The sequence below is a fragment of the Ictalurus furcatus genome, chromosome 20 (genome assembly GCF_023375685.1).
Source record: "Ictalurus furcatus strain D&B chromosome 20, Billie_1.0, whole genome shotgun sequence".
Lineage (NCBI taxonomy): Eukaryota > Metazoa > Chordata > Actinopteri > Siluriformes > Ictaluridae > Ictalurus > Ictalurus furcatus.
Window position 1 is genome coordinate 21,240,015 of NC_071274.1, and position 26,663 is coordinate 21,266,677.

Here is a 26,663-nt window from a genome sequence, read left to right on the forward strand (position 1 = left end):
GACTATGGAGGGTCTGTGCAAATGGTATGTTCCAAAAAAAAACACCCAAACAACAAAGAAAAACAATGTAGCTTTAATATTCCCAGGAAGTAATTTGATAAACATGACCGGCTCCTTCTGTAGCTATTATAAGCCAATTTGCGCCTGTGAAGCCTGACCTTCTTTTGCTGGGGATGACTCCCATCTCCTCGACCTCGCCTTCGGCGGTGACCTGCCTCGCCTGCCACCACTCATCATCGGAGGCGTTCACCACGTGCAAGATGTCACCAAATTTAAAGTTCAGGCCCTGACTGGGCAGGCCGGAGTCCTTGGTTTTATCATAGTCAAACAGGGCTCTAGAGAGAAAAACACAACACCACGAGGGGTCGGTGAAGCATAGCCAGGTGGTCTGTGATTTAGAAATCGCAACACAAACTTATCAAAGTTATTATATTTATCGTTGACTTTTCACAGTTGACTGTTCCTTTTAATTGAATGGGTTTAATTTAAATCTGAGTAAAACATGTCAGCTATATGTCAGCTTGGACCTCATGTGTTCTGGTCTAGAACGGTCTAGGGCTTATAGACAAAATATTGTTTAAATAATATTAAAGAACTTTCATAAGGCTCACAAGCGGCACGACAAAAAAACGTTAGCTATATTGTTCAGATATCGCAAGATGAAAGCCAATGATGGGTTTCTTGGGCATCAAGACCGTTTTTCTCTGGGTGGGAGGGGCTTACTCTCTCTCCCTTGTCAATCACAGCAACACTGGCCAATCGGAGGCTTCTGTGGGCTCGTGCACATGGATAGCACTTCAGTCCGAGTGTAAGATGTAATCTGCTGGCTTTGTTCATAAAATAAATCTACACTCAATGGGGCCTGTAAGATTTACTTTACAGTAAAAAACAAAAAAAACAGACTTTATAAAAGATTTTAAAAAGTATTTATGTGAACGTGTAACAGATAAACAGAATATCTGCTGAATCAATATACAAAGCTGCAGCAGGTGTGGGGGGCGTGGTTTATTGACAGGGGTTACAGGTGTAATGACTTACCTTACCAATGGACTACTGTGTGCTCTTATCTTGCCTCTGCACAGCATACGGCTGACAATATTACATGTCGTATAAATAATTAAAACGACGATGGCTTTCCTTAATTACTTTTCCTTAATCCGAATGTAAAAACAAAACAAAACTAAGTAGCAGTTTGAACTCACTCTGTCAGGGAAGTGTGCGTGTGTGTGTGTGTGTGAGAGAGAGAGAGATAGAGAGAGAGATGTACCTGACGTATAGTGATCTCTTCTGGCTGGTCCTCAGAGAACCGGACCCGGAGCTGATACTGCTGTTCATCATCTGTTCCCGCAGGTCATGGATCTTTGCTTCGAAACGGCTGTACTCTGCGCACCACACACACACACACACACACACACACACACGTAAAACATACTGTTCTGACCTGATTTGTTTGGTCTTCAGTGTTTCAGTACCAAATAACCCAGCTGAACATGTTTTGTTAGCTGCTCAGGACTAACACCAACAGGAGCTAAGGGTACTAGGAGGCGGGGCTAGCAGGATTGGTTACCTGTGCTTTGTTACATAATGTGCAAATGTAAATAAAAACAAACAAACAAATAAAAACGGACAGTCTGGAGCTTCTGGATAGATCGCAGTCGGGATGTTTGAAAGTAATGATTATATATTATTTCGACCACACGAGGTGCCGCTTCGATAGAGTTTCCGTGCTGCTACTGATAAAGACTTCCCGTCAGTAATTTCGCCGCGGCCGACATAAGCGGATTAGATCAGGACGGGAATATCAAGCGGCGGAGGCCAAGTGCTTCTGGAAACCGAGCAGGGATTTTGGAGAGAGGCTTCACACATGGTCAGTGGGTGTGGACGCTTACACAGACCACTTCATTAAAATCGTTTTATTCATTTATTTATTTTAAAAGACAGTGAGAGACACAGCGAGAGACAAACACAAAAGCCTCTTTCACACTCCAAACCTGGGACATTATCAGCACATCTGTAACCGGTAATGTTCAGCATACGATCGGGATCCAATTAAAACAGGAAGCGATGGTTAAAGCTGATTTTACTATTAGGTGTCTTTTCCTCAACCGCAGTCGCCCATTTAATTCCACGTGATCAAGCACGACATGCGCAGCGGGCATCGTTACATGAACCGTGTTAGTTTTACACCGAACGTCTTACTGCTAGATTTCAGCATTAAAAGGTGAGTGTGTGCAAGGTGTAGAGTGAGAGTGAAAGAGAGAGAGAGAGACCCACAGACACAGAAGTGAAAAAAAAATGAGATTCCATGTTCATTCGTCTTTGATTAAGACTACTCCGTGTGCAGGAACAGCAGTTGTGCTCTAAAAATCATCTTCAGCAATATCCACTTCTCTCCGCTGTACGAATAGCGAGCAGACAAATCAGACCGCAGCGTATACACGGACTAACAGTTAATGTTTTCCCTCTACCTCTTCAAAATAACTGGATGTGACAATAAGCCTTTGGCAGGACTAATAAGCGATGTCCAGAGTCTTGTAATCATTACTCACGAAACGCCTGAGCAATAATACAGCCTTAGCAATAGCGCCGATGCACTCCCTCATAAAGCACGGTATTTATTATTGTTATAGAGTATAGCTTCACAAGCTTGTTAAGCTTTCTGGCCAAAAATGTCCGGTTACAGTTACATTTTCTGGAAAATCCAGTCACATAAATAAATAAATAAATAAATAAATGCCGGCCGAGCTTTAATCTTTAAAAACCGTATTCATTTATTTGCTTTAATACATGCACATGCACGTCCCGTAAAATCTATTTCCGTGCAGCTCAGTCTTCAATTAATTATAATGCATGACTCGCTGGTAAACTTCAAAATCAACAGCGTCACATTATACGGCTTGAAAAGTGGTTCAGTATCGCTTATCGCCGATTACTTCATGAAATATTTACGCCTTAAGTGATGAGCGAAAAGCGATACTGAACATGTCTTTCGGGTCGTATAAGGTGAGGCGAAGACCAAACTGCTGCGGCACGTCGTACCGGCCCTGGGGTGTACTGTTTTGTTTGAGATTTAAATGTAAAATGAGGTGACGATATGCGAGGGAGGAACGTTTGGCAGCCAAAGGCGAAGACGATGAAACTCCTAAACGTGAAAAACCTCGATGATAAAACTTTACACAAAGTAGAGATAATGTTGAGATATTTACACTATGCAATTAACACAGTACTTACAGTCTTTAACTGCTTCCTGCTTCTACGGTCAGTCCTTACAGCTTCAGAAAGAGTACACTTCTCTCACACACACACACAAACACTATCCCTTCCTAGGGTGCACCTGGTGACTACGGCTCGCGAAAAAGCAGCAAAGCTCCATGTTCACTGACTCGCTCACGCTTCATCCAGCTTCTGTGCACTCAACCCCTCCCAGCCCAGTCTGCTCATCCCTCGCTCCGTCCCTCTCTCCATCCCTCACTGTTCAAGGCCACACACACACACGCACACACACACACACACACACACACACACCCTTCACTCGCAGTGACGCTGTCCTTAAATAAATGTCAGGCTGGAAAAAAAAAAAAAAGTGCAAACATCACGCACATATACGCAATAACTGGAGAGGAGTTTATCATGTGGTGTGTGAACTCACCAAACGACAAGCAAATCTAATCACTAGCCAATTCATATTATAATAATAAATAAATAAAATTATTAACAGACAACTAACCAACCAAACACACTCAAACCAAACAGCGCTCAAGCAAGCAAGCTGAAAACAATCAAGCACACGGTCCAGGAAAGCCATGCCTTTATGTGATGGATTTATCCGTATCATTTCCATCGAGCTTCAGAATATTTCATGGTCGTTTTTTCCTAAGCAAATAATGTAATAAAGTCCCATCACTGAGCTTGCTAACATGATGTAACCCTCGTTATTTAAAGCGCTTCTCTATAAAATAAAAATGTACTTTCCAAACCTTTGACGAGGTTTAGGCACGTCTCCAGTATAAAAACGGAGGCATGGGTGTCCATTTTGCCAAAACTGCACAGAAAACCGACTACAGTAACCACCGAGCACGTCTACTGCCGCCGTTACACTACTACAGTACCTCACAAAGCTAAAGATACGTCCCGTGACATACATTTAAAGCCGTAACGCACCAAAAAAAACGCAGAAGTGTCCGGTGGGCGTGGCCTAATATTCTAACGAGCGCGCTTTTACTTTTACTATCCCTTGCAGCAGGACTAACCGAGTCAGAACCGATCAGCTTTAGGAATGCTAGCTTGCTTTAGATTAAGTTGCTCGGTGGTTTTTAATAAAGGCCGTGTGGGCGGGACAAACCACGTCAGCCTTGTGATTGGTGAGGTAAGGGCGCTTCTCAAGAGCCTTTACATCTGCTGTACATCTAAATCCAAGATTAGTAACGATAAGGAGAAGAAGAAAAAGAAGTGATAGCAATTAAATAGTAGTCAGATAGTAGTTAAAAGTGAATCAGTGCAACTGGGATGATGAAAGAACCAGCTTTAAATTAATACAAGAATAAAGATGGCCTCCAGGTGAATGCTGCTATTCGTCTCGTGGGCTGTTCCTGGTCTACAGTATGAGGGACTCACCCTCTGGTCTGAAGTGGGCGATGATGGTGACGGTCTGTCCGGCGTTTTTGAGAGCAGCCGCTGCCTGTTCGTGAGTAGCGCTGCGTAGGTCCACTCCGTTCACCTGCAGCGGGAAGTAAATATCAGTCTTCGTACACAGAGTAGTGCTCCTGACATGCTAGTCGAAATTGGATTTGCCTTGGGTTATACGAAAACCAAAGTTTGATAGTAATTTGGGGAGGGGGGGGGGGGCGGTCCCTGATACTGACATTATTTACTTGATAATGAGTAAACGACTAATACACATCTCTTTTTAAGCCCAGATACGTTCTCCCTCTTTGGTCGCAAGCAGCTGGGTGCAGTTCTGATTATAATCGGTTAAGAACGAGAAAAAAAAAAAAACAAATAAAAATGACATGTACTACAAGTGTTATGGAAACATTCATGCATAAGGGTTCACCTCAACGGTTTTATTTTACGTAAATACATAATAACATTAACACATCCGCCTGTTTTAATGCTGCCTGTATATACTTTATTAGTGTGCCGTTAGCGGTGTTTCATGCAAGGACTGTCTTGATTATTAACACACGATCCTAATACGTTCAACACTGTTTTTCACATCGTTCTGTGTGAGTTTACTGCCAAGAATACAAAAGCCTGAGAAGTAGTACAAGTATCAGTTCTAGGCAATTCAATCCTGCCATGCCATTTCAGTGTGGTTATTCGATTTAGAAACTGAAGATGAATGATTTTTTTTTTTTTATTGGAACGTGCGCCGCCTTTCCCTAATTAGGAGGAATTGACTCCAATTTGGTGACATCAAGCCTACATAAGGGTGTGTTTCAGAAGAACCCAGCCCTGTTTGAGTGTACAGAGAAGGTTAAAATAGATTTTAGGGTGTGTTCCAGCTGTCACAAAAACCCATAAAAGTGAGAGAGAGAGAGAGAGAGAGAGAGAGAGAGAGAGAGAGAGAGAGAGAGAGAGGGGACAAGATCTACATTGACGGCTATTGAGTATATGTGGGAGAAAGGCTGGACACGCCGTATGGGCTGGTGTATAAAGGCTGGTGTGGTGGTGGAGGAGCATTTTGTGCGTCACGTCCAGAGTTAAATTTTCTCTACTTGTTCATCGGTCTAAATCTAGAACACGTGGCATTTCCGCAGCACTACAGCTCTGTCCTTTGGCCCAGTTTAGCAGCTCGCATCTACAAAAAAAAAAAAAACCCAAAACAAAACAAAACACACGGCATGTTCGGTTCACTTCCTGCGGTCGAGTCGATTCAGAGTCGAACCGTTTTCTCGTGGACGGACATCCCATCGGGGTTCCATTCAAACAGGGTGCTTTTATATATGCACAATTTAGGCTAACCGTGCATTGAGGCTTGTTCTTTTATTCTTTTAATCGAAAGAATTTCGATGAAATGAATTTCCTCCTCCAAAACTTTGAAATGAAATGACAAGTAATATGAACCGACAACCATTACATAGCATTGTTTTGCATCTTCGCATAGATTTCATTTTTTATAGAAGACGTCAAAAATATGTTTTCATCATCATCATCATCATCATCATCAGCGGGTTTGTAACATTCGTCACCGAGGCTGACGTACCGAGACGAGGCGATCTCCTTTCCTCAGCTCTCCGCTCAGGTCGGCAGGACCTCCTGCTAGAATGAAGGAGATGAAAATTCCCTCTCCGTCCTCTCCACCTACGATGTTAAAGCCCAGTCCTGTGGCGCCACGGTGTAGCACTACTTTCCTCGGCTCTCTGTCATGAAAACACACACACACACACACACTGCTTCAGTACTTTAAAGGACAATAAACTAATGCTAAAAAGATATTAATTCTGATCACGTAACACATGCAGCACTTTATTACGCATATAAAACTCAGAACTGTTATCTGACCAAGCTATAAAAGCCGAACTGTAAAACACTACTGCTCACTGGTGATCGAGCCTCACACTCCAGAACGTCAGCTTTTCTACTGAACCGATACTGACCAGCCTTTAGTGGGCGCTACTGCACTAAGCCTAGTTTATACGCAAAGTACCGCGCTGAGGGAAAAACAGCTCCGGGCGGCAAGTACGACATTAATTACTGGATATTAAACCTGAATATAATAGCGAAACTCTGTATACAGGGGGAAAAGAGCAAGTAAACAATGCCTTTTGGTTGTGTATAAGGGTAAAACAATTACTTCAAATTAAAGTCACTTTTATTTATACAGCTTTTTGTTGACGAATGATCCTGAAAGGTCAGATAGAAAAAAAAAAAAACAACAACAATAAAAAAAAACAAAAAAACAGAAGGCTTGATATTACTGACCTTAAACCTAAAACTTCAAGTTTGGATTTTAAAAATATCTAGGATGAAAATGCTATTTGTTTATGTACTTGCATACTTAAAATTCTTATTTACATATATATATTTAAAAAAAAAAAAAAAATTAACATATTTAAGTTTTGCAGTATGAAAACTAAACCTTATGAATAATTATACATTTAACGCCTAAATGCCCATGCATCTCGCAATTACACACCATTCCTATTTGACCGCAGTTATTAATAAATTAATACTAATTAATAATCCATAGCAGTTACCGGATAATACGCTTTTTGAGGAATGACTGACTGAGAAGCCGGGAATTTAAGGGATTAAAGAGCATGACAAAGGACGGGAAATGAAACGATTGGTCGTTTTTAATCTGCTACTCGTTACTGCGAGTAACCATAGAGATGGTCAGTAATATAGCACTAACAATAGTTAATTGGTGTCGTTATCATCATCATCATCGTGTCACCTCTAGCTGTGTGTTCATCCCATTTAGGATCTGGCACCCCCCCCCCCCCACCTCCTCCCCAAATTCATTTCCACTTAAATGATTTACTACACCACATTAGAATAATCTCGTTTATGCACTCGCTGACGAGATGGAGATGAGGACTGATGAGACATTAGCATACATTCTCATGAAAATGATACGACATGATGCAGGGACCAGATACAATTTTAGGGGATAAGTGATGTCTGGGAATGGACTGTTTTTGATAAATGTGATTTCAGGGGTTGAGACAGGGCAGCTGATGTTGTTATACTGTATAAAATGAAACGTTAACCTTGACCACTGAGAGTGCACTGCAGGGGTGGGCGATACGATAAAAAAAAATAATAATACATCGCAATATTGATATTTGAAGGCGTTTCTATGATACACGGTATGCGTCAAAGGTCTGCTGACAAACTTCCAGCAAAACCACTGAATTCGATTATTCTTTTCATGTCCAGAAAAAAATATTTTAAAATACTTTTTCCCCCCGCCCCCCATTTAAAATATTTTTAAATAACACTGTTTAACAAGATTAAAATAATTTTACAATTTTAAATAGTCAGTATAAAATTTTACCATAAAATCAGCTGCTTCAAAGCAATTATGCAATGGTTATTAAAGTAAAAAAAATATATATATATACATATACTTTTTTAAATAATCATGATACTGGCGATATCACAGAATTGATCACGATGTCTGGAGCTGTAGATGAAAAGGAAACGCAAGAAAGAGCGAGAAGGAGAGAGTGAAAGAGGGGACGCGACACAACACGACCTCAGTCCTGTTGTCTCTTCTTTGTTTAGCCTAGATAACCCGAGGGAGTTGATCTGGCAACCCGACCCACGGAGCGCTCAGCGAGAAGGGCATCGGGTAACGCAAATCCACGAACGCGATATACTGCACTGACAATCTGGGCCAACCGCAGTTACACGGAAAAGGCTTAAAATATTATAAATTCACACAGAAGGCACACAGAATCCCGCTCAGTCCGTTCAGCTTTATTTGACATATATACGTAATAATGGTAACACATCCGCCTGCCTTTAGATACTTTATTAGTGTGCGGTTAGCGGTGTTTCGTCTGAGGTTTGACGAAGTGCTGTCAGTGCAGCGAGTAAACACTCATCCCTACATTCCACACTCATCCCAAGGACCCGTGCAGGAAGACTAAATTGATGGCGGGAGTGTGTGTCATTTTCTGATCTATTATGGCACGGCAGCATGAGCTGCTCGGTCTGAAAGCACAGCTAAACTGTACTGACCTTGGGGGGGGGGGGGGGGGGACACGACACTGAATAGAGTCTCTCTCTCTCTCTCTTCTCCCCCTGCAAATATTCCCTTACACTACTCGTGAGCACCAATAAATCTTTCATAACTTTATCTCATCTCTTTCTGCGGCGGTGAAAGAGACATGAAAAATGCAAAGTGGGGGGAAAAGAAGTGAGAGAGAAAGACCGAATAGACACACAGGCAATAACTCCACAACAACAAAAATACAAGGTACACTTGCGTTTTTTCAAACTCAGAATTCAAAGAAACACAACACTTCTGTCAGTTTTCCGTCTTGATGTGCTAGTGCAAGAGGCGGAGCTTTCTGAACTGGACTGACAGGTAAGCGGAGACGCCATCTTGTTCTAATTGGTTGGACGTTAGCGGTTTTATCTCAAATCTGACTGTAAGCAGAGCCTGAGGTGCTACAGAGATAACTGAGGTCACGTTTAAGACAGCGAAGCATGTATTAAACACAGAGATGGAGATTAACGCTACCTCGGCATTTCGTCGTCCCCGTTTGGGCTCTTGGGTGTAGGTGAGAAGCGTCCAGAGGAGGACGGCGGGAGCGGCTGGTTCAGGTAGTTGGGGGCGTTGATATGGTTCTCCATGTGTTGGGAATAAGCTGAGGGGGGAAAAAAAAAGGAAAATGAAAACCGTTATATTCAAACAACTTTTAGATACTAGATACTGTGAGAAGGGCGATCTGTTCGATACACCTACAACCATCCATCCATCCATCCATCCAGTCAAATCAATCTATCCATCCATCGCCCAAAACTATCCGTCCAAATCCTTCTATGCATCCATTTACCCAAATCCATCCATCATCTAACCATTATCCATCCATTCATCTATCTAATCCACCTACCCATGTCCCTACATCCATCTACCCATCAACAAGCATCTCCCCAAATCCATCCTTCCACTCTTCTCCCCAAATCCATCCATCTCCCCAAATCCATCCATCCACCCAAATCCATCCTTCCACTCTTCTCCCCAAATCCATCCTTCTCCCCAAATACATCCATTAAAATCCATCAAGACATCCATCTACCCAAATCCATCCTTCCACTCTTCTCTCCAAATCCATCCTTCTCCCCAAATACATCCATTAAAATCCATCAAGACATCCATCTCCCCAAATCCATCCTTCCACTCTTCTCCCCAAATCCATCCATCTCCCCAAATCCATCCATCCAAATCCATCTAGACATTCATCTACCCAAATCCATCCTTCCAGCCTTCTCCCCAAATCCATCCTTCTACCCAAATCCATTCATCTATCCAAATCCATCTCTACATCCATTTACCCAAATCCATCAATCATCTAACCATTTATACATCCATCCATCTACCTAATCCACCTACCCATCTCCCTAAATCCATCTACCCATCAACAAACACCTCCCCAAATCCATCTAGACATCCATTTACCCAAATCCATCCTTCCAGCTATATAATCCACCTAACCATGTCCAAAAATCCATCTACCCATCAACAACCATCTCCCCAAATCCATCCTTTCAAACACCTCCCCAAATCCATCCTACCAGCCTTCGACCCAAATCCATACATATATCCAAATCCCTCCATCCTTCCATCTCCCTTAATCCATCCTTCTAGCCATCTACACAAATCCATCCATCTGTCCACTCAAATATATCCAATCATCAAACTACCTGGGATCCATCCATCTATCCAAATCCATTCATCCATCCCTCCATCTATACAACCTCCCGTTTAACCATTTATCTATTTAATCCATTCATCCACATAAAACCATCCAACACAGTGATGGTCTTAGGGTGGTCTTGTATTTCTCGTTAAAGCGTGTCATCTATCTGGTGGTCACGTGTTCGGCATTAACAGTGATGTGTGTACGAGTAATCGGAGCTGGTGTTCAGCGCCACTCACAGTTAGTGACGTCAGGAGGGGCGAAACTGTCGTTCATGAAGACACTGTTGGGTTTGGCCACTTTCAGGTACACCACGTCTGTAGTGTTTTTCAAGGCAGTCACGGCATTCTCGTGGGTCACCTCCTCCAGACACGCACTGTTCACCTAACACACACACACACACCAGCACACACACTTCCTTTAGTCAGTATAATATGTACGGCAGACAGCCGTCCGGATTCTGCACGATTCCAGCGGCTACGCCGATCGACTTACAGCCAGGAGTTTGTCTCCGATCTGCAGCCTGCCGTCTTTGTGTGCGGCGCCTCCTTCGATGATCTTGGTGACGTAGATGCTATTGTCTCCCGGTATGTGCTGATTGCCTACGCCGCCTGCTATACTGAAACCAAGACCTGAGACATACCAAGACATGATGTCAAAAATGTCAAAGAGGTTTGTCATCCCATCCACAAGAAAGTATACACTGGTACAAAGTATTAAATTACCGTACCACATTAAAATGCAATCATTAGAGTGAAATACATTTTTAAAAACATAAAAAAAAGGGCGTTCCGATAGTAAAATATGCCATAATTAAATATAAAATCGCCAGTATATAGCTTTCTTTTCTTTTATATCATGTTTTCATGCCATATATTTAAACACTACATTTGTGCCAAGACTGAACGCAACCTTGTGCAGAATAAGGAGTGAATAAATCGCTAGACACTACTATCTGAGGTGACGTGATCTCGGACCAAAAATCCTATCGTGCTATAAAGTGCTCTCGTGAGCGTTTGTGATGTGGAAATACCCATAAAACGCGTTTTGATTATCGCGTGATAAATCCGGCATGACACGAGACACATCTTGCAAACCGACACGGTTAGAAAATGTCATCGGACTTTTGGTAAAAGGTTCGAGGAGTGGAAGCGATGACTGCTATAATGAAAGGAAGATAATACGGATGAATAAAGACGTCGCTGGCGTCGAGGGTGCGGGGAGACGGAGTACAGGACAGGGAGGAGGCGGGGGAACACGGCTTCCATGGCAACTGATTTTTTTTTTTTTTTTGTGGTGCAGTTGATGGAGGAACACTGTGGCGTCACTCTGATGAAATCTCCCAAGAATGATTGGGTTTAAAAAAAACAAACAAAAAAAATTTTAAATAAAAAGAAAGGGAAAAAAAGAAAAACATATCATGGTTTGAAAAAAAAACAAAAACAAAAAACACCAACATACAACAGGGATTTTTTAAATAAATGATTAAAATGTATTATAAATTCATTTAAATATTATATAAAAAAAAATAATGACCAGGATCATCCTATATATTTCAGATATATACATGTTTCTGTTTTTTCTGCTCAAATTGCTGCATTTAAATTAGATTAGATTAGGATTAAGGAAGGAGTAGCATTTTTTTCACCTCCATTTTTATTTTATTATTTATTTATTTTATCACGTTTCCGTTATCGGTTCTTGTAGGGGTGTGCACCTGCCGTTCCAAGGCCATATGATCCCTTCTTTGACTTGAAACCAATTATTAAGTATTAAAAATGCACTCAAAGCAGCAACGGATTATATATATGACTAGATTTAGCGCTGTTTTGCTGCAAAACAATGCAATACAATGTGTGTGAGTAATTGTGCAAGTAAAAGCGCTTGCTCTTTCACCGGGACTGATCGCGCAGGGTTATTAAACCCGCGCCAGATCCGCTTCACGCTTCCTGATATTCTGAATAACCGGACGTCACGAAGAAGAGCGCGAGAGCTGCCGTACCTTTAGGTCCTTTAACCAGTTTGATCTCGACGATTTTCTCCGAGACGGATTTCCTCCTCCTGACATACAGCCTGACCAGCGATCCGGCCTCCTTCAGCGCCTCCACCGCCTTGCTGTGGGTCACATCCCGAACGTCCACCTCGTTGACGCGCAGGATAACGTCGTTCACGCTGCACAGAGAAGGCACTCTTAATACGCACATCTTACTGTAGTTCACTGACATGGGAAGAAACTTTCCGTCATCTGCATTGATAGATGAGAAAGAGTGATTTTACAGGAAAGTTCAGATTCAAACCTCGATTCAGAACACATCAAACACACACGCCCGGGCGCTTTAAAAGGCCTGACCCCTTTACAAAAGAGGCTCTCCCCCTCTGACAGACTAAATGTCAATGTGTCCTCATCACTGTCAGCGCTCAGCTCCAATGTGCGTCCACACTCCTGCAGCTTTAATGAGCCTCTGACAGCACGCTCAGACACACCACTCTCCCTTATACACACACACACACACACCAACCCCAACTCCCACCAGTTTAATGCAGATCAACATTCAAGCTCAATAAACATGACATGACCCTGGAATCAATCAATAATATAGAGGAATAATGATGAAATAATAATGGAAATAAAATACATTGTTAGCTGGCAGAAATTATGGTCTAACATTAGTTATCAGTTAATTATACGTTTTCTACTGAATGCCATTTAGTTCACAGAAGCATTTATTCGAAATACATCATTTTATATCGTTATTTGTATTTCTGACCACAAACGTAACTTTAGTACGTTTACATTTAGTTGAATGATAATATAAAATAATAAACGTGCTGGATCAAGTGCTATTCTATAAGCTGTCGAATAATCGGGGTGGAAGCCATATTTAAAATGTAATACAATTCTGTGGTGAGTAATGTGATAATTACAACTTGGACTATTCATGTAGCAGTACACTGGGTATAGGAACCAACCAGGAAACTGATTTACACCAAGCACATATGAAAGGCTCGTCTGAATACAGATAACTTTCACACAAACACTGACAATAATCCTTGGACTTAATCTGAATCCTTGGTGCACTATGTATAATAACATTGTGTACTATTTAGGGAATATAATGAGTCAACTTTCAGACAACACTCCGAAATGGCTGCCCCTCAAATAGTGCATTAGTCCAATTAATATGCTCTTTTAAGGCGGTCTTCCAATTAATATGCTCTTTTAAGGTGGTCTTCCAATTAATATGCTCTTTTAAGGTGGTTGCAATTAATATGCCCTTTTAAGGTGGTCTTGCAATTAATAGGCTCTTTTAAGGCGGTCTTCCAATTAATATGCTCTTTTAAGGTGGTCTTCCAATTAATATGCTCTTTTAAGGTGGTCTTCCAATTAATATGCTCTTTTAAGGTGGTTGCAATTAATATGCCCTTTTAAGGTGGTCTAGCAATTAATAGGCTCTTTTAAGGCGGTCTTCCAATTAATATGCTCTTTTAAGGTGGTCTTCCAATTAATATGCTCTTTTAAGGTGGTCTTCCAATTAATATGCTCTTTTAAGGTGGTTGCAATTAATATGCCCTTTTAAGGTGGTTGCAATTAATATGCCCTTTTAAGGTGGTTGCAATTAATATGCCCTTTTAAGGTGGTCTTGCAATTAATATGCTTTTTTAAGGCGGTCTTCCAACTAATATGCTCTTTTAAGGCGGTCTTCCAACTAATATACTCTTTTAAGGCGGTCTTCCAACTAATATGCTCTTTTAAGGCGGTCTTGCAATTAATATGCTCTTTTAAGGCGGTCTTCATAGCATGCATTAGGCATAAACCCTAAACTACATCACAAACACGACACCGATTTACATTTAGTCATCAGTTGACCAACTACAGATGCATCAGACTCACCGAAGTCTCCCGTCCTGAGCAGCGGCGCCCCCTGGGATCACTTTGGTGATGAAGATGCTGGGGTCTTCTCCAATGTGAGGGTTATCTGTGCCACCTGCGATGCTGAAGCCCAGCCCGGAATTTGCCTGAACACACAGAGGTCGGACAGTACGCTTTTACAACAGCAGGTAATGCGTTTATAAATCAAGTTTGATCATTTTTAATCACTTTTATCAGATATTTTTATTGGGCATTCGTGACCAAATGGTGAGTTATGTTGTAAGGCAAGTGCATCTAAAATTAAATAACGTCTGGAAGCTTAGCCATTAAATAACACTAATCACCATCAAGCTTTTAGTACGTTGGGTGCAATTTGCCAAAATTCAAATGAAACCGCTCGTGATTTATTTCAAGTGGTCTTTGAAGTAACATAAGTAGCATGGCCTGTCAATCACAAAACAAAAACAATACAAAGAGCTGAACAGGCGACAGTGAGGCTCAGACGCTGTTTGTCAGAGCAGGCATTAAAGCGTTCTGGTGACATCTTGCCAAGGGCAGCATCGTTTATTAATGCCGAGTTAATAATGTGCAGTTGAGAGGGAGCCATGCTGATCTGGGTCACCCAAAAGGCAATAGGGTGGGGAGGGGGGGAGAGAGAGAGAAAGAGAGAGAGAGAGAGAAAGAGAGAGACGCATTGGCACAGTCAGGAGTTAGAAGTCTCTGTGAGACAACATGATGCTGTTTTATTTTGTGTGTGTCTGCTACGGCCAAAAACTCTCGATTTCGCTGCGTTTTTTTCTTTCAAAATTCAATCTGCAGAGTTTTTTTGAAGCGGTCTTTCACAGTGCTGTTTGTTGGTAAACGAGATCTTTTAGCTGTACTCGTGTTCCACGCACGTGAACCGAAGAGGGCTTCGGCTGAACGCTCCTCTGAATATCCGCTCCATCTCGCGTTCATTTCAACGATCGGAAACTCGCGAAATCCGAGTTTAACAACTAAACGCTTCACTTTCGCTTGCGAAAACTGTAAGCCTAGTCATTTACAAAGAAAGCGATATCGGATGGTATCGGTATCGGCTGATACTCGGCGTACAAATTCCTCAAGGTGTGGTATCGGACGTGAAACGCTCATCTAACCGTTTCTAGTTTCCTCGTGAACTACTAACCGCTAAGCGCTATCATTAGTGCACGAATATGTTTTTATATAATATAATATAATACAATAAAATGTATGAAAAAGAAGTGCTAAGAAAGCAGCGCCGCGTGAATGGACTCGGACAGCGAGGACAAACATTTATTACTGATTATTGTTGCTATTATGGATACCAAATCATGCCGTTTGTTCCAGTTCAGGAAAGAAACGTTCCACTCACCCTCTCCAACGTAATCTCCTCGTACTCATAGTCCGCTTCCGTGCCGTTCACCTGCAGGACAAAAACACACAGAGATACAACACATTAGATCCAAATGAGCATCCGCAGCCACGGCTCGAGCTTTTATGAACAATCTAACACGGCACAAAGCGAGCGACGGAGCAAATCGAGCGTAGAGAAATACCATCTCGGATCGAGGCGAACGTCCGTCCTCAAAGCCGAGTTCATAAATAAACCTACAGGCCAGACAATGCTGTTCATAAAATGAGCGTGAACAGGAATAATGTTCTGGTCTGTGTTCTAGCGGAGTGATTAGTGTCTCACATTCACAACACTGGAGTCACTTCTCTCTCAGTTTTTATACTCTCTCCCACAATTCAGGTAGACTCGCTGATTTATGTGTATCAGTTCAGTAGCACAGAGTTAATGAAAGCGGAGGCTGTGTGTGTGTGTGTGTGTGTGTGTGTGTGTGTCAGCAGGTTTACTCACTCCATGATAACAGGAGGATAAAGTCATTACCGTACTCCTACAAAGCAGCGCTAACGACAGTAATGATAGCAGAGCAACAGAGGCCATCACGCATACACACACACACACACACACACACACACACAATCCTGCATCCACTTCAGCGCCAGGAGCAGCACAACTTATGCAGAACTGTGACTGATTACATTGAGTAAAATCTTACGAGAAGAACCAGTATGAGCAAATTTATAAGCTACTGTTACGACTAAATCTACAACTATTCTCTATAATGAAGCTATAGAGATTAGATTTCTCAAATAAGTCAAACGCAGATGATTCTTTTCAAAACGGAACTTCTGTGGCTTTTAGTATGAACATGCTCACCTTAAGGTTATCTATAAGCTAGTGCGCTCCAATACAACGACAAAATTCGCATTCAGAATTTACTCTCTCTCTACCACCGATACGGATCTGAAATCATTCTGCACTTCAGCGTCTCATCAGATTATCCGTCCGATCAAACGCTCTCTAGAATCTGAAGGTGTCCCGCCCGCCCCCTTGCCGAAGTTCCCATTGTTGAGCGACTTCCTTCAGACTGTATGTTAGCCTAGCGACTAGAGACGCTGGAACGCTATTCGCCATTTAAAAAAAAAAAAAACGGGGAGGAGCCACTCGATATGTCCCGCCCTGACTTCCTGGTTCGGTTGAAATGACCTGGACACGTCGAATAACTCTGCGCGTTTCGAGGCACCTCACGGGGAACTTTAAAACACGTCCCTCCCGTTAAGAAAACGGATTACAAAGCGTTTTAGAATCTCATTATTTTCACTTCACGGTGATGAGGCTTAGTGGCCGTTTATGAACTTTTCTCCGCCGGTCTTTCTTTAATAAAAGCCGGGCCGTGTTGAAATGCTGGTAGGAAGGAAAGAAACGGCGTCTAGAGGTGTAGGAACAGGAGCGGATTACTGTGATTTGTCCGTGTCGGGACTGATTCGGATAAAATTACGCCCCCTTCGCTTGGACTGCAGCTTAACGTCATGTCACTAGATTGCGGAACTGAATAAGGTTCAGATCGAGATCTCGATTATCTATTGTATTCTTATTACACGGCGAACCGCTCGGCGAGTCATCATGTTATCATTCAAATCCAGGCAAGAGACTTCTTGGCTCCTTGACCTTCATCTGCACCATACTGTTATCTACTGTCACACACACGCAGCCGATTCGGCCGTTACAATCTCATTTCCGCTCCTCGGTGGCTCGGATGCGACGGCAGAGCGTGTGAGCCGAGGTCCTCGTGTTCTTGCGAGGACGTAAAGGGTTTCTCGTCGTTCTCTCGGTGGAAGGTTTAAACGAGCTTCGGTCGGAGCGTCACGTCGACGAGATGACGACGTAACAAGCGTGCGACCCGAGGCTCCGAGTGATGACGGAACTGAGGAGGAACGGCGCTGTGAGGAGAGCTGAGGAAAACCGTCAGCGATCTGATTTCAGTTCGGAAAACCCACCGAGATCCAGCACGATCAAGTCTTTTTTTTTTTTAAATTAATTTTATTGATCACTTTACGCTAAACAAGTCGTGCTGTAAAAGGAAAACAAATCGACGACAAAGTGGAGTCATCGTGCGGTTATAGTTAACGCGCTAACACTCGCGATTGTAACACGGCAGCTCGCGATTACAATTTGTCTTCGGTAAAGAATGACGCGTCGTACTTTTTATCCGTTTATAGCTGCGTACAACGCTGTGAAGCGTCTCCGCTCCTGTTGTCACGCTCGTCGTAGCAGCTACTGTATAAACGGACAAAGTTACAGCTTTGACTCGGACTGCTCCTGGAGATGTCAAATAAACATCTGCTTACAGAAACGTCACTGTATCAACTATTACACGCGGTGTTTAATCCCTTTATTTGGAGTGTTTCAGCACTAAGCACGATTAGTCACATGACTCACGTCACCGGTGAAGCCCCATACAGGAACGACAGCAGAACCCTGGATGACCGGGGAAGCGACCGTTCGTATAAAAGCTTCATTAAACTGAGACACGAATACGCAGGAAGTAATAAACCAGCGCGTGCGCTCTTTACGTCGCCGCCGCGTCTCGGCTGAATCGGTGCCTGGTGCATCGTACGTATTTAGACGCTCGTACCGCCGGTCACGACTCGTTGCTTACATTTCCGATTCTCAACACAATTTGCATATGAAGGGCAATTACAGGAACCCAATTATAAAAGACAAAAGGCGGCAGTTCCCCTGGGGTTCAGTGTGTTAGTCAGAGGCAGTGTGTTGCTGCTTCAGCACAACAGCCAACCTGAGGGCTGTGTGTGTGTGTGTGTGTGTGTGCGTGTGTGTGTGTGTGTGTGGGGTAGGAAAAGCACATGAGCTCCCTAAAGACCCAGATTAAAGCCAGATCTAGCCTTTCCCCTCTGCTGAAAGCCCCGGGGGACGCCGCGGCACTGCTGTGGAAAGCGGAGACAGAAGGAGAACGCCGTGCAGTCTCTGTGAGCGACGACGGTTCTCCGTGCTGTGCTAATAAAACCTCTGAAAAGGGAGACTCCATCAAGGTTGATCATATGTTCACGTTATTCCAATAAGCTTTAACGCGCATCACGAGATGCTTTGCTTACTATGTGTTTCCGAGAAGGCGGGTAGACCAATCAGAGAGAGCCAATGGCGTCACGAAACTGTACCGAATGAAAACTGTATAGCAACGAGTTGTTTTGCAGATGGGTGGACAAGTAACCCTAGGGGTACTCGGGAGTACTACAGAAAAGAAAAAAAAAACAAAACAAAAAACAACAACTTTATTCCAGAAACGTATTTAAATCCGTTTGAAAATTATTCAAAATTCCGAAAAGGTATTTAAATAATTACTAATTAATTCATATAAATTGAACGAGTAACTAAATAAGAATTTAGAATTACTGAGCACCGAGACACGTTTTCTCGTGCTAGGGCGGAACATGAACGTGAATAAGACGTGTGATGAAAGCGTCGATTAAGATTTTACAACAAAAGTCTCCATACATGGGGGAAATGAACACGTTTTAGCAAAATATCTTCCAAAGTTTTTCATACTTAGCTCATATTATATTTTTTTTATATATGTATATATTTTTTTTTCCCCAGATAGCCTTTAAGAACGCCTTTTGGCACAAGAAGAACGTTCTCACGGCTGGATCGGGAAGCTGTCGCAATTTTGTGATGGACTTCAACGGGAAACGTGGCGAGCACATCTCACACTACACGCCACCGCGGGCAAATTCAAAAACATCTGGAAGTGCTGTGGAGAAGTGGACGTCCGAGAAGTGGACGTCCACCAGCATCCAGTGACGAAGGAACAGCCGACGTGGTGCTGGCGAACACGGTCCCCTACTGTATGGAGACTTTTAGGACACTCTGTATTATTAAATAATCTTGAGGTCTTCTATATGGTATATTTATTGTATTCTGCAATATATGGGCTGTAATCCTGGCACTGAATACTTTTTATAGCAGATTATGCTTTGTGTTCCTTATATGCCTAAAAGAAACGGGAAAGGAATGGGGAAAGAAATGGAGAACGGGAAAGGAAAGGATAAGGATATTAAATGAAATGGAAGAAGAAAAGAAAAGAAAGGGTTCCTTACATGCCTTAAAAATGGATAAGGAGAAGGAAAGTAGCGGAACGGAAAGGGTACTTTATATACCTTAAAAAGGAAAAGGAAATGAATTGGGTAAAGAAAAGGGAAGAAAGGATTCTTTACATTCCTTAAAGAAAGAAGAAAAGAAAAGAAAGTAACAGAACAGGTTCTTTATATACCTTAAAAAGGAAAAGGAAAGGAAATGGCTAAAGAAAAGAAAAGAAAAGAAAAGAAAAGAAAAAGGATTCTTTACATTCCTTAAAGAAAGAAGAAAAGAAAAAACAAAAGAAAGTAACAGAACAGGTTCTTTATATACCTTAAAAAGGAAAAGGAAATTAATTGGGTAAAGAAAAGAAAAGAAAAGAAAAGAAAGGATTCTTTACATTCCTTAAAGAAAGAAGAAAAGAAAAGAAAAGAAAAGAAAGTAACAGAACAGGTTCTTTATATACCTTAAAAAGGAAAAGGAAATTAATTGGGTAAAGAAAAGAAAAGAAAAGAAAAGAAAGGATTCTTTACATTCCTTAAAGAAAGAAGAAAAGAAAAGAAAAGAAAAGAAAAGAAAGTAACAGAACAGGTTCTTTATATACCTTAAAAAGGAAAAGGAAAGGAAATGGCTAAAGAAAAGAAAAGAAAAGAAAAGAAAAAGGATTCTTTACATTCCTTAAAGAAAAAAGAAAAGGAAAGAAAGTAATGGAACTTAACGGAATTTCTTTATATTCCTTAAAAAGGAAAAGGAAATTCAATTCAATTAAATGGGTAGAGAAAAGAAAAGAAACGAAAAGAAAGGGTTCTTTACATGCCTTAAAACTTGAAAAGGAGAAAGAAAAAAAGAGAAGGAAATGAAATTCAATTACACGGAACTAAATTAAAGTGGTAAAGAACACAAAAGGAAAAAGAAGAGGTTCTTTACATGCCTTGAAAATGGAAAAGGAGAAGCAAAGAAGGAGAGAAGGAAAGGAGACGAAATAAAACGAATTGAAATGAAATTAAAGGGGTAAACAAAAGAAAAGAAAAGAATCTACTCCACTAAAGAGGCACTTGGCTCCACTAAAAACCAGGAAATGGACGTCGGCCCATTATGCCGCTGTTATTATCTTTATTTCTCTTTTGTCCAGCTGTTTAATCGCCTTCTGTCAGTTAGAAAATAAAGTAATGAGATGAAAACGTACGCTGTTACCCTTTCCTCTTTCGCCAAATGCTCTCTTACTCCGAGCAAAGCGTGACTTAACCCCATCTCTCCCAACGTGTACACGTGAGGGACATTTCAGCAAGACATTTCTGTATGAATAAATGAAACAAACAAACTCACGTATGGGGCTGAATCCAGGCTTTCCGTATTCACCACGACGGGAGGAGGATTCGCCTGGAGGAAAGAGCAACAGTTAAACATCCAGAAGACGTTCGTAGTGGACGCTCCGACACCAGACAACCACATCGTTATTCACAGGGGCATGCGAGATAAACGTAGACTTACTCTCCTCATGACGCTACAAACACCAGCCCTGGCACTCGCATGTGATTAACACCTGTACGCACGCAGGTACGTACGTACCTACGTGAGGTTTTATGCTGCAGGAAATGAATGCACTAGTGGAGCACGAATGCTTCTAGTTCTCAAATTAAATGAGCTTCTCGGTTTTCTTCAGTTCTTTTGGCACCCGGACACGTGCCAGACTGGAGCTCTGAAGTTTGGTACCGGAGCCGCTACATCCTCGTCGGCGGGATCGAGAGAAAAATGAACGGCGGAGAGAGGAGGAGAGAAATAGGAGAAATGGATGAAAAATTTTTAAAAAAAAAAGAAAAAGACCTGTGACGTCGGTGAAGGGATGACAGCGGCCTCCGCAGGGACAGGCGAGATTGGGATCACGGGGATTATGGGAGTGGAGGGAGGGGTGGCATCTGTCTGCTGAACAATAGCATGGGGAAGAGGTCAGGTCACACACGCGCACACACACACACACACACACACAAAACAGAAATATACAGGAGGGCATTGGGGATGGGAGAGTGTTTGTATTTGTGTGTAAATGTCTGGTAAATCTCAGTGAGAGTGTGTGTGTGTGTGTGTGTGTGTGTGTGTGTTGGGGGCTGTGATGCTACGTCTGACGCACATCGTGCATGGAAGAGAGCATGAGTGTCATTATGGATGAGCTCACACTTCAAAGCATTATGTAAAAAAAAAAAACCAAACAAACAAATAAATCGAAGTCTTTGATGCGCATACTGAATGCAGACATAATACAGTGAAATACAACGCATATTGATTGACAATTGATATATATGTCAACATTTAAAAAAAAAAAAAAAAAAAAAACCCCACACACACATACATACATACAGCTAAACACTAAGAATAAATTTTATTAGACCCTTTTTTTTTTTTAAGCATTTTTAGACTGATATGGATGATGCTGATCATCAGAGTGAGAACTTATTTCCCCGTTACAAATCTATAATTCTTTACAATTTGGCGCTGGAGGCCCGTCTGAGCGTTTGAATCGCGCTGCAGATCACCAGATCATCCCGAACAAAGGCAAAAATTCTGTTCTCGTCAACAGCGTCGATCAGAGGCCTGCGTTAACGCTGCGCGCGGCAGCTGTGATTGTAAACTTGCTCTAAACCGGGACAAGAGTCCAGCACAATCTGGTGATTCCTCGGTTCGAAAACATCCACTCGACTAGCGACTGCGATCCGGAGTCTTTGACAAGAAAGATGTCCAAATACTTTGCACCCCAGGTCCAAAAAAAAAAAAAAAAAAAGTGTTTTTCAAATCTCACGATGATAAAACGAACCACTCTGACAACTAAACGCTCGACGAGACGCGACAAACAGGAGCATGGTCCGGCCCAAAGCAGAATAAATAAATAAAATCCTAATTGAAGTTCTTCTAAAGCTCGCACACCTGTTCTAATCTGATCTTCACCCCAAAACAAAGCAAAAAAAAAAAAAAAAAAAACCAAAACATTCACCATATTCCTCAAAAACACTCCGGATATAGACGCAACACCACATGAAACTGTAGAGGCTACTGATAGTTTAACAGCAGGTCGAGCGTCTGGGCCGGATGGGATTTCCTCATGTTCTTCAAATGGATTTGCTGACAACAAACATACAGAAGGGGGGGGGAAAAAGAGAAAAAAAACAAAAGAAAAAAAAACATAGCTTGTCTATTGACTTCAATACAGATACTCAATACCACGAATACTGTTCGTCAAGCCACACGTAAAGCAATGACCGGCTGTGTTAAAATGACCGAATACTTCTCACTGATCATTAAAGAAAGGATGCCACCATGATTCCTGAAAAAAAAAGCCCTTGGGATCTTTTATCCATATTAACAGAGTCCCTTTGCTAATCACACTTCCCACTGTATTGAACAATCTGGTGTCGAGCAGAGGAGAACGGGTTCTGTCTCGGTTCCTCTCAAGAAACAACCACTTTAATAGTCACACCCCAAGTGAAAATGGATCCATCAAGTGGATCCGACAAACAGAAGCGTGGTACAACCCAAAGCAAACCTCAAAAAGCCAAATATTGGAAATGTTGTAAGTCTCGGCTGCCCCTCGATACAACCTTGAAGGCCGTGGATTTTGCAAGATTCTGCTGCTCAAATACAGCAATCTTGAAGGACATGTTTGTCCAGAGCTGGTGTTTGTATCTAGTACTGAAGGTGTACTGAATGGAATAAAGGAGGTATTAAACAGGAGCCTGTCAACTAACAGCGAAACTTCAAAAGTCCTACGATGAGTCAATCCAGAGCGTGTGGTCCCTCACACACACCTTCTCGAAGGCCACTGAGGTCCAGAGCGGATGCTCCCTAATAGAGAAGCTCTGCACCGGGCTGCTCGCTTTAGCTGTACTCTTGGTGGGACTCTTCTTCACACTGTCACGCAGGTTCAGAAACTTGGTCCTGCTCTTACCGGTGTTGGTGGGCAGCATGGAAGAACCGTAACAGACCGCGTGGGCAGGGTTCGGCTGGAGAACGGGTGCCGGTACAAGCTGAGGTTGAGGGAGCTGCGGTCTAAAGTTTAGTCTAGGATTCTTCATGTCTGGAATTCCGGCGTCGGTTCTACGGGGGGTATAATCCGTGCTGGAGTGATAGGTGGTCATTCTTGGAGATCAGCAGCACCAAAGGAAGGAGAAACAGTATTCAGTAACGCCAGAGATGTTTTGCCACTGCATTAAAAATAAATAAATAAATAAATAAATAAATAAATAAAAAGGTGGTGAGATTCTGAAGATCCTTGGGAAACAAAACACACCACGCACAAGATACCGATCCAGTTTCTCAGCTTGTTTCAGCTCCTGTGCAAGTGTGTAGCGTGGATTGCGAGTACGTCGTCCACTCGTTCCTTAGCATCTAGCGCTTCTGCGTCTCTCACGCTCATCTCCTCGTGTTTGTGTCAATTAGCGAGCTCCAATAGGCACAGCCAAGAGGAGCTGTGGGGCTTTTTCCTGGCATGAATAATCAATGGTGAGCTCGATTTCACATCCCCACACACACACACACACACCCCTGCCTGTACATTTGTTTAGGATCACAATGCGTGTGTGTACAGCATGTCCTCATGCTCAAGATACAGCAGCTCTTCAAGCCAGGATGGTTCCCTCAAGACATGTTTACTCATTCACCATGAAAGAATATGTAAAAATCGAAGCCTCTCTGAACCGCTTTCGAATTTCGAACCATTTTCATTCAGGTATCCGTGCTCATCTGAGCACCACATCCCTAAAAACAACTAATTCTTGGCAGTGTCGGTGCCTTCCTGACAGATGGCTTGTCACCGTGTGTGGATCCAAAGGCTATTTACGCCGAGTAAATTATGAACGGAGAGATAAATAATACAGCGACAGCCGAGATAGTGTTGACACGACGGCTCGGGTTATTGGACCGGAGAACAAGTGGGTCTGGGTTTGACGAGCCTTTGGAAAACAAGGTTGAATTTTTAGCCTCGTGTACGCTTGAAGGTTGAAACGACAAACCTTGCAGAACAGATCTGAAAGGTAGAACTGCGATGAGCATTTCCCCAAACCAAACTATCCGTTAGGGGAATATTTGTCGAATGTTCGAGTGGCATCACCGCATTCGGATCTCACATCTTGCATGTTCGTACACTCCATACTCCTTAATATGGGAGTGGGAGAATATAAATTAAGACATGATGAGGATTAGGATCAGGCTCTCGGAAGTGCGTTTCACTTCAGCAAATAATACAATTCCGGCGCCATCTAGAGGCATACAGACCAAGCACACAAGCACAGGAAGTATTACTGTGTCGAATTATGCCTTACTGATGGTGCACCCGAGGATGCTAGCTTGTGCTACGATTTTCTTTTAATTTTGTCGATTAAATCAGAGCGGCTTCTGAGATTCTGAAAGAACATTTGGAGAAGATGTACGGAAAAATCAGCGGGTACATCCCGACGTCCGGGATTAAAAAGTGTACTGGTTGAAAGTTTCTATACGAGACGGGACCGCACCCATGCTTACTTCTTAATACTATCCATGACGTAAGCACAAAAGGAAGGCGGGCGGATGTTTAAAAGCTTTGTGGAAGGGAGATTAACACCACCTGGTCTTATAAGAATCAAATCTATGGTGCCTATGGTAAATACTCCGTTGAAGCCAGCAAAGAGGTAGTGATCAGGTGTTTCAGCAAGTTACGGATGTTGGATAACAGTGTCCTAGTATTACCCCAGCCATCATGAATCATTTGAGAATATTAACAGGATTTAGCAGCTCCCAAGGCATTATTACGCCTAAATCGAATGTTGCACGTAGATTAGTGGCACGGACACCGAGACCAGACATTTTACGCCGCCTCTCAAGTCATTAACCTTTAGCTCGAAGGGCACGGGGATCTTCGGTGAGATGATTATGAAAAGGTTACAAGAATGTACTCCGCTAGACTCGAAGTCACTGATAGAGTGCTAAGCCGAATATCACGACAGAACGGCGAGATCGAAGAAGAATAATAAGTGGTAAATAATATAACGCGGTCAGAGGTTAAGAATTCGGTTCGGTTGCCCGGAAAGACTCGAATAAGAAAGATTTGAATATTACTGATGTACAAGTTCGACTGTCGACATGAATACATTGGTAACGTACATAGCCGCTGGGTAAAAGCTTAACTAGACATTCAGAATATCGTTGCACCTTGCACGGGTTTTAGATAAGTAGATAAGTGTGAACCCTCCACTGGTGTGCACAGACCTGTATCATGGTAGGGAACACTAAATTTACATTTAATGATTTACATGCAGGAATTTACATTTAGTAAGGCAAATGAATGAAGGCAAATCAAATGATTTATACCCAATGATTTGGCTGATCGACAAAACTAAGCGACAACTCTGGCGAACGAAGCAGCATCCTTTCTGTAAGATCCTCGTAACCCATAGCGACCGACATCGCGATACGTAAGACTACGACTATTTACGCCGATATCTTGCGTAATTCGAGCAGGACGCCTGGGAAGAACCGATAAAACGCGAGGCTGGCGACCGCATCAGCTTCTGATCAAATCGTGCGAGCTGTCCCTATCGAGCTGGTTAAACACTTGCTCAGCCAGACCAAACAGGAAGGCATGATTTTAGAAGTTTTATTCAGTCCAGACCCAGTGAAAATGAAATCCAGTAACACCTTTCGGAGAAGGGACGCAGTGCGCGAACGGCGCTGTGGGAAACCGCATAGTGCTGAGTTTTGCTTTATGCTGGCGGTCAGGTTCCTTAAAGTTTATTCAATCAAATGTTCATTCAGCTGTCAGAAAACGATTTTAAGGGGTGGGTACTCTCAAACCGGAGGACGCCGTGTGGAAAGAATTACGTGCTGAAACGCTATGGCCTTTATTTCTCCGACCTTGAAACGGCTCCGGATTTAGGTCTATTATAAAAGAGTGTCAGATTTGTGTAATGGATAGTGGAACAGCTTTGCCACTGTCTTTCTACAATACACACAA

General features: G+C 42.4%; 1 protein-coding gene across 13 annotated transcripts in view; it reads right to left on the reverse strand.

Annotated features, from left to right (window-relative positions):
- The window catches only part of dlg1b (discs large MAGUK scaffold protein 1b), an 86,944-nt gene that overhangs the window by 13,087 nt on the left and 47,194 nt on the right, over nt 1-26,663 (reverse strand). For 11 of the 13 annotated variants that reach the window (XM_053651846.1, XM_053651855.1, XM_053651858.1 and 8 more), the window contains 12 exons: nt 21,512-21,610; nt 21,014-21,067; nt 15,620-15,670; nt 14,269-14,393; nt 12,379-12,548; nt 10,872-11,008; nt 10,616-10,760; nt 9,197-9,323; nt 6,206-6,362; nt 4,615-4,717; nt 1,268-1,382; nt 159-335 (listed from right to left, as the gene is read on the reverse strand). In XM_053651846.1, the coding sequence (XP_053507821.1) occupies nt 159-335; nt 1,268-1,382; nt 4,615-4,717; nt 6,206-6,362; nt 9,197-9,323; nt 10,616-10,760; nt 10,872-11,008; nt 12,379-12,548; nt 14,269-14,393; nt 15,620-15,670; nt 21,014-21,067; nt 21,512-21,610 (1,460 nt within the window). The remainder of the gene's footprint in view (nt 1-158; nt 336-1,267; nt 1,383-4,614; nt 4,718-6,205; nt 6,363-9,196; nt 9,324-10,615; nt 10,761-10,871; nt 11,009-12,378; nt 12,549-14,268; nt 14,394-15,619; nt 15,671-21,013; nt 21,068-21,511; nt 21,611-26,663) is intronic. The other 2 variants (XM_053651847.1, XM_053651851.1) reach the window with 1 other exon arrangement.